Source organism: Micropterus salmoides, unplaced genomic scaffold, assembly GCF_014851395.1.
Source record: "Micropterus salmoides isolate LMB-PRFRI ecotype aquatic unplaced genomic scaffold, ASM1485139v1 Ms_hic_scaffold_16, whole genome shotgun sequence".
Lineage (NCBI taxonomy): Eukaryota > Metazoa > Chordata > Actinopteri > Centrarchiformes > Centrarchidae > Micropterus > Micropterus salmoides.
The window spans coordinates 13,013,269-13,021,761 of record NW_024040707.1 but is presented as its reverse complement, the minus strand read 5'-3'; the positions used below and the strand labels follow the sequence as shown (position 1 = coordinate 13,021,761).

At 42.0% G+C, this 8,493-nt stretch overlaps 1 protein-coding gene across 1 annotated transcript; it reads left to right on the top strand.

Moving 5' to 3' along the window:
• Window positions 1–4,512: 4,512 nt before the first annotated feature.
• tnnc1a (troponin C type 1a (slow)) lies at window positions 4,513–8,269 on the top strand. The gene is made up of 6 exons (XM_038723843.1): window positions 4,513–4,536; window positions 5,736–5,766; window positions 5,982–6,128; window positions 6,690–6,804; window positions 7,243–7,379; window positions 7,574–8,269. Exons 1-6 carry the CDS (start codon window positions 4,513–4,515, stop codon window positions 7,603–7,605), a joined length of 486 nt encoding a protein of 161 aa, XP_038579771.1. The 3' UTR covers window positions 7,606–8,269.
• The last annotated feature ends 224 nt before the right edge of the window (window positions 8,270–8,493 follow it).

Sequence of the window (8,493 nt, the reverse complement as noted above, 5' to 3'; positions counted from 1 at the left end):
GTTTGTGTGTGTGTGTGTGTGTGTGTGTGTGTGTGTGCATGGATATTTTTTTACCAAGACAGCCAACTCATGGCATAGGCTACATAAGGGGCTTAAAATGTAAATTGTCATTTTAAATGATTGTACTTGCTTCATACCTTTAACCCTTATGTTTTTTTGACATGTGCACTGCTTTCTCCCACAGACCCCACTGCTATATATATATAATAATAACAATAATTGTAGATTTCCTCCAATTATTCAACATTACACTGTATAGGTGCAGCAAGAAAATATAGTATAGCCACATACATATAGCAACATACAGTATATGTTGTGTTCACCATAGCTTACCCCATTTTACAACTCCATCAGATCCATGTTAAATTGGAAACATATCATTTATATTTCACCTTCTTAACAACTAGAAGTTTGCTTATGAACTGTATATATGTTTGTATGTTGTGACTGTGTATTTGTGGATATATTTTTTTATAAGCAACTGCACTGGTAGCATTTCTACCTGTAAGGGAATGATGCTCTGAACATTATTGTATAAAATAACATACATTCATACATTCTCATAGGGACAATGACACACACCAGTGTTCATTACTGAGCCAAAATAGAAAAAAACTTTACAGTGATTATTCTTATTTCACTTGCTAGATTTTTTCACTGCACTGCAAAGCTTGGTCAATGATAAATCGCAAGACTGCATCTTGACTGCTCCTCATACACTACTATAGAGGTTGGAGGGATAGGGGGGAGGTGGGTTTGGGTAGAAGGGGTGGTAGGCGACTTGGTGGTCAAGTGGACTGGAAAACGCTGCCCCCCTGGCAGAGAGTTAGTGTGTGGCTCTATTGGTGCTGGAGCTAATGTGGCCACTGCCTTATTAGAGCTCTGATGTAAGGAACACTGCGTAATAGCGAGTGCCTCAGCACAAAGAGTTTCAGAAGGAACCACTGAATGCAGTGAAGCAAAGTGAAGACTACCATCTCCCTCATCCTAAAGACAAATCCCTCAATTTGGGTAGACATTGTCGCTGATCAGAGATTGGGCTTCACTCACTAGACAGGCAGAGATGCTTTCATGGTAAAAAAACACTGTGTATCTCTCAGTCACATACCGGGCATTCACAGCCTGCCACAACAGGAGCTTCTGACAGGTCGTTCATCAATAAAAGGATAGAGAGAGGTAGGAAGGAACGAATAAAGAGAAAAGAAAGAGAGGCTGACAGGCTCAGCTCCCCTTGACAATCAAGGAGGTGTGGATACAGATAGGAGGAGAGAGAGAGTGTATAGGACCTATGCTTCAAGCTCAGCTGCACGTCAACCGAATCATTATCACACACGAGTATTTAAATTGACATAATGTATGCTGTGTATAGTGGTAGATCTTCACAAATGTAGTCCAGCTGATTCAGTCCTGCCAGCATGAGATGTTACGCCTTGGGCATTTTGACATGTTGCACGCTTGGAATCTATGTTTTCTGCAGAAAAAGATTTTGCTTGATGAAGGAATTTCAGTTGTTCAAATGACAAGCCAGTCAAATAACTATTATCATGCTAAGTAGGATTATCAAACATAATGTGCATGTACATTTCATATAACCTGGTTAGATGCAAGAATAAAATCAATGAAAGCAGTGTATTCCAGTATTCAGCATGAGACATGAAATGTAATCATTTGGACTTGTGGATTTAGTTAATTTGCATGAATGCATCTGGAGCACAAATGACCATTATTAACCCTAATTGTGAGCCCCACATGTGTATGCAATTTTGACATGTGCATGTTTGCGTATAAGAGGCAAATAATAGAAAATAATACAGTTACTCTGAGGACAAAATGTGGTGGCAGGGAGGCAGAGAGGGAGGTGGAGGGGGAAATAGCCCCGCTCATCTCCTCTCATTTTCTGCCCGCTTCTACCCAGCAGAGTTTCTATGGCAACCCCTCAAAAAGCGGTGTGCGGTGAATTGTGGATTTGAGATGCGCTGTGTGATTGCGCTGTGTGGAGGAGATGGCTGGCTCTTCGTCAGCCCTCCTTGTAAGAAATTGGTAGAGGGCTCCGATGAAACCACTCCATATGCTTTCTTGATGTGTGTGCCAGTCTTTGGTACTACAGCATGTGTCCTGGGGGGGGGGGGGGGGGGGGGGGGGGCTATCCAAGCGAATCTGTCAGGCTGACCATGTACACTCATCATGTGCTTTGGGTTTGAGCTGATGGAATTGGTACCATTGATGACGAATCATTTCTAGCAGAAATGTACAATGCAGTGCTGTGTGTTTTGATCATGAAATGTTGGCGAATGACTGAGAAAACACACAAGGAAAACCAGCACAAAATCTCATTTTGCGTCATGTCCCCTATCCTCCGCGCCATGTCCCCTCCCCACCTCGCTGCCTGCCTATTTCCATGGAGGCTCAACCTTTGCATGTGACTGATGTGCACTGATGTGAGGTCTTGTCAGATCTGTGTCTCTATCTGTGTAAGAGTAGAACATGTATGTTATTCATTGTAAGCTCTCTCTCTCTCTCTCTCTCTCTCTCTAGTGGCTGTATGATGCTTGTAAGCTGTGCCAGTCCCCATTAGCATCCCATTATGAACCAGCATGATCACTCATCACTGCCTGCCACAGCATGCTCTGTGTGTGTGTGTGAGTGTAAGTGTGTGTGTGAGTGAGAGCTTTTTGTGAGAATAAGTGTGTGAATGTGTGTCTGAATCACACAGTCAAGTGATTGACATGGCCTTGTATCAAAAGAACATGGGGGGAAATGCTGCAAAGTATTGCACTGTGTACACTTCAATTTGAATGTGTCTGCAAGTGTTTGGTTTGTTTGACCCAGATTTCTCACCTACCTCTACTGTTGATAAATTGGATATCCAGTCAGCCTTGCGCAACAATTTAATTTAGTCGATATATAGTGAACAGCACCCTCTGCTGACTATATCTGTGTTGCACATACAGGGTAATAATTCAAATCCTCATGAATCATGTACCGTGGGAATTGCCTTGCAGAGTTGTGTTCTTCACTGGCTAAATCTAATGTGTATGATTTCAGTATCATTGTGCATGTGATGCAAATAAATGCAGGTGTACTTTGTGTAGTTAAACATGTGGAGGCAATTATATGTTCCTATTTGTAAAGCTTCCCAAGCTTTCCCAAGCTTTGTCTGAAGGGGGGCCCCAGTCTCAGACTTTTAAAACCCCTGCTCTGGTTAATCCACAGAACTCTCTCGCTCTCTCTCTCACACACACACACACACACACACACACACACACACACACACACACACACACCACCACACACACACACACACACTCCACACTGTTTTCATAGGGACTATTTCCTCAGTATTAAAAAGGTCCAGTGGAAATTGTTCATATGCTTGTAGATTATCCAGTCAGGCACACTGTTTAAAATGTTATATTTAGTGTTGTAAGAACCAGAAACAAAATCTGATTCACTTTCATTGCACTGTCAAAATCTCTGAAAGTAGGTAGGAGAAAATGACTTTTCGCTTGGGTGAATGGATCTTTTAATTTCTCTTATTTTCTCTCTTTCCCTTACATATAACAATGAGCAAATGCCCTGACAGCTGCAGAACAGGTGATTTGCCTTACCAATTTTTGCAGCAGACATTTTAACATGACATGGCACAGGTGCAAATAATAACACCAACAATGGCTGCATTCCATTTAGGTGTTCCACGGGCCCGGTGTTGTGCCCTAGAAGCCTTAAATGGAATGGAGCTATTATTTTATTACTATTATAATAATTATATATATATATAATTCCAGCATTATATTATATATTATATATAATATTATTATATTATTACTTCCCCGTGCTTTTTTTCTATGACAAGTGAAAATGTCTGCCATGAAAAAGTCTGCATTGCAAGTACCTGTCTGATCAGGTCTTTCACTTTCTGAACCACAGTTACACCCCTCACACCTTCCTCTGCTCTGACTCCATGGAGTTGCCTTCCTTCTTCTCCTCCCTTCATGGTCTGCTGGCTGTACTCTGCGTCTCCATCCTGGCCTCCACCCTCTTGCCTCCTCTACCACCCTTGCCCTACACACACACACACACACACACACACACACACACACACACACACACACACAACCTCCTGGGCCCTCTGTGTCTCTGGTCCAGGTCTAGAGGAATGTTGAGTGTCTGTAGCCCCCTCCCTGGAGATTAGGCTTCATCATGCATGCCCCCCCCCCCCCCCCATTTCATTCCATTCCAAAGTATGCCCCCTAAGAGCTGCCGCATTTTTATCTGAGCCCGGTGATTGTGACAGATTGGCCAAATGACACACATACACAGACACACACTCGTGGAAACATGCTGAAGTACAAACAGAGGGGAGGCTGGTCCACCCGGGGAGGGACCAGACAGCGCCAGGCTTCAGCTATAAAACCCTCCCAGGATGAGACCAGTGTCCTGCCCTGAGTTCGACAGTACCTCCTTCCTCTGAGCCAGGACGCCATCAGGACAGGCACCAGACGAGCCTCCAACATGAACGACATCTACAAGGCAGCGGTACGTCCTCTCACATACAGCTGAAAGTGTGCGGTTGGCTTCCTCTGATGAAGTGATTTTAGTTTGCTGGATGCTCACCAAAAATGTGTGTGAAGTAAATCTGGTATGAGAGTGATGTTGTTTTGGATCACAAACCATAATCCCTAACATTTATTATTAGTTTGTGACATATGGTCAGTGATCTACAATGTAAGACCTTCATTTTATTCTGTTCTATTTAAGTGGCCGTCATATGGAATAGTCTGGTTCTTGTGTATTCATTTGTTGTATAAAAATGTCCCCCATCAGTTTGTTCATCTGACATCTGACATTACTTGAATGGTTTACAAATCCCTGTTGATGCGGCTTACACAGCACATTGCCTCCATCACCAGCTGATGTCAAAAGAGCCTTGACACCATATAAGTCTCTAGATGTTCTCCTACTTCAGCCCTATCAGAGCTGATAGGAGCCACTCAGGAGGTCACTGACGAGACAGGTCCCTTGCCCCGCACTCTGCTGCTTGATTCTTGACTTCAAATGGTACAGTGCCACTTCACGTGGCTAATTTTGGCATGTTGTCCATGGTTCTCTGGTGCCAGAGAAGGGGCTTCAGGTTTAGATAAACCCCCCACGGCTGAATTCCAGCATTATCTGTGAGCTTGAGAGCTGTGTGGCTGTCCACCTCCACCCAGATGGTCAGCCGGCTGTCCCATCCACTCACATCCCAAGTGAGCGGTGCAGATGAGACAGTAAAAACACACAGGAATGTGTATTACAAGTGTTTGTTGAGACAGATTTTTTTTGTATATCATCACCACAGGAGTGGGGGTTTGAGCATGTCTGCATGTGTGTGTGTTTAATTTATAGTGGACGACAGACAATAACTCTTACATAAGCAGCTGTCTCCCTCTCTCATTCGTGGTAGCTTTTCCAGGATTACTGTTCCATTGTTGGGCCAGATCCACAGCTATGCTAATTTAAAGCACTGTGTACTGTGTCCTTTATCTGTGGTTCCTGATCCTCCTGTCTGTTTATTTTTAACCCCTCCTCTTACTGGCTCTCGCATATGATATACAGGTTCTGTGTTTTGTTGAAGATGTCACAGTGTGTGGGGTCAAAATATTACCTTTGTTGACTGAAACACTACTGAATACACCTTTTGCTCAAACTGATACATATAGTCATAACATCAATATATTTTTTTTTACTTTTTACAGGTTGAGCAGCTGACAGATGAACAAAAAAATGGTGCGTAAATGACAAAGTCTTCCAGACTGTACACATGTAATCCATCTCTTTTAGCATGCATCAAAAATTCAAATATGAATTCCGTTCATTATAATCTGCACATCATACGTGATGTTGCAAGGTTGTTGCAAAAGTGTGGCTCACCCTGTCAACGCTCACGCCACATTTGTTGGTGACATAGAGTTGTTTCCCTGTGTGCTGCTGTGGCGTTGCAGAGTTCAAGGCCGCCTTTGACATCTTTGTACAAGATGCAGAGGACGGCTGCATCAGCACCAAGGAGCTGGGGAAGGTAATGAGGATGCTGGGCCAGAACCCCACACCAGAGGAGCTGCAGGAGATGATTGACGAGGTGGATGAAGACGGTAAATCAAAATTCTACCGCGCTACAGTACCAGAAATGAAATGATGTGTTGGTTGTTGTTGACCTCTTCGTCTCCACGGAGCTGCTGGCAGGTCCATCATTGCGCAGTCGTGTTGTGCAGACAAGTGCTGCTCAAAGCCTCTGAACTTAATGTCAAAAGATATTCAAGGATCTTACAAACGACAAGACATGTCAGGCTGCATTAAAGGGAAGTGGGTATCAGATGATGCACAAGTTGTCTTGAATTTTCCATATGATGTAATGATGAAAAACAAAAAATAGCATGTTGGATTGGTTTGACAAAGATTCAGTATTTAAGTCATGTTGTTGGCATTAATGTATATTTGAGAGTTTGACTTAATGATCAAAAATAAGTTGTTTGTTTTACAAATCATAAACACTTAGCTACTGTCTTGTGTCCTTGAATTAAAAGACCTTTCAATCGATTTTTGAGTAATTTCTGGTTAGATTCTGTTTATATTGGTTGTTCATAGACTGGGTCTTTAAAGAGAAGTGGAGTGCTTGTTGTTAAATAATATAAAAGTGCATTGTATGTGTGCAGGGAGTGGCACGGTGGATTTTGACGAGTTCCTGGTCATGATGGTGAGGTGCATGAAGGACGACAGCAAAGGGAAGTCAGAGGAAGAACTCGCAGAGCTGTTTCGCATGTTTGACAAGTGAGTTTGACCTGAGAGCACTTCACTGGCACAACGATGGGCCTGGCAAAACAGCTACAACGAGAGGATCCTATCATCTGAAAATCACCACAGACTAGTAATCAAGTATGCTCCCCACATGCAATTATGAGTACTGACAAAATGCCAAGTTGCTCTGCAGAGTACAGCATGTAGTTTGCTACATAATCCTTTCTGACAGCACAGAATATTTCAAACACCCACTCCGTGTAAGCCAGACACCTCGTCTGAGCATCAAAGAACAAATTTGCCATACTTTTTTTTTCTCTCTCAGCGATGATTCTCAAATACTTCAATGCAGGATCTGATCAGCCGCATGTCACACACACTCACCACCTCCTCCACTGCCATCTGTGAAGCTAAAATTTGAATTATTACGTGCATTGATATACTTGATTGATATATCCTTTGATTGTGCAGGAATGCAGATGGTTACATTGACCTGGACGAGCTGAAAATGATGCTGGAATCTACAGGAGAGACGATTACCGAGGACGACATCGAGGAGCTGATGAAAGACGGGGACAAGAACAATGATGGCAAAATTGACTACGATGGTGAGGAGTTTGAACTGTGTTAAACTGATAGAAGCGACATGGTGAAATAGTTATTTATGCAAATTTTCTATAATCTATTGTTTAGCATTCATTCCTTAAAAATACACACATTTGATAAAGGCATCTTGTAGTTTCATAGCAATTTTTTGGGGCTCAGGAGCTGTTTGCTAACTTTGTCTTCCTTAATTTTACAGAGTTCTTGGAGTTCATGAAAGGAGTGGAGTAATCTCGAACAAGAGAAGATCCAAAGTGTTATTTTTGTATTTCTCTGTGATTCCACGATCATCTGTGGAAAACTGGAAGCTGATTTGGATGCCGTTGATAGAAACCATGGAACGACTTTGCAAGATTCAGTTCAATGCTGTGGCTGAATGTTTCTGTATTTTTCTACCGTCTCTTGCATTGTTGTAAATACAGTTTTTAACTACTTTTGGAGCCCATGTATAATGAATTTATGTAAATGTATCCAAATTACGTATATTTTCTATAGAGACCACATAGCACACCAGTTTGGCTGCTTGAAATATAAACTTTGTATTTGATTCCAACTAAATCTTATCTCTGACATGCCACAGCCAGTTTACAAATCTTCTTACTGAGAGGCTGATATTGTTTAGCTGGGCAAAAAATGTTTATTTGTGCACAAAGCAGAACGTATCCATGAGTCAACATAGTTTTACACCAGGCTCTGGTAAACTAATAGAGCAACGCACTGGATCCAGTCTGTATACTGTACATGTTCTGATGTGCACATCGTATACATTCTGTATCATCACTCAGATTCCCTCAGGACTTTTTGTTCCCCTCCCATGCCCCTCAAATGCCTGCATAGTTCTACATGAAAAGTCTGCTTGCAATGTGCACTCATGCAATAAACAATGAGAACAGTCTTTTTGTCAGTTTTTCATTTTCTTTGAATAATCTTTTAAAATTTTAATTTTCTCATATTTTTCAGTTTAATAATAGAGTTGAGATTCTTGAGAAGTGTTTAGCTTGTGGAATCTTGCAGACATGTTATCTTGTCCTTTTGTTGCTGTAGTTTTTTATCATTATTTGTGGAAACAGTGTCCAAGACAGGATCACATCAGTGTATCTAGTTTGTACTTTATAACTC

Excerpts from the sequence above, each read along its gene's own strand:
- tnnc1a (XM_038723843.1), top strand. The coding sequence starts at position 4,513 with ATGAACGACATCTACAAGGCAGCG. Across the intron at positions 4,537-5,735 it reads ACGACATCTACAAGGCAGCG|GTTGAGCAGCTGACAGATGA; the intron begins GTACGTCCTCTC and ends TACTTTTTACAG. Across the intron at positions 7,380-7,573 it reads TGGCAAAATTGACTACGATG|AGTTCTTGGAGTTCATGAAA; the intron begins GTGAGGAGTTTG and ends TTAATTTTACAG.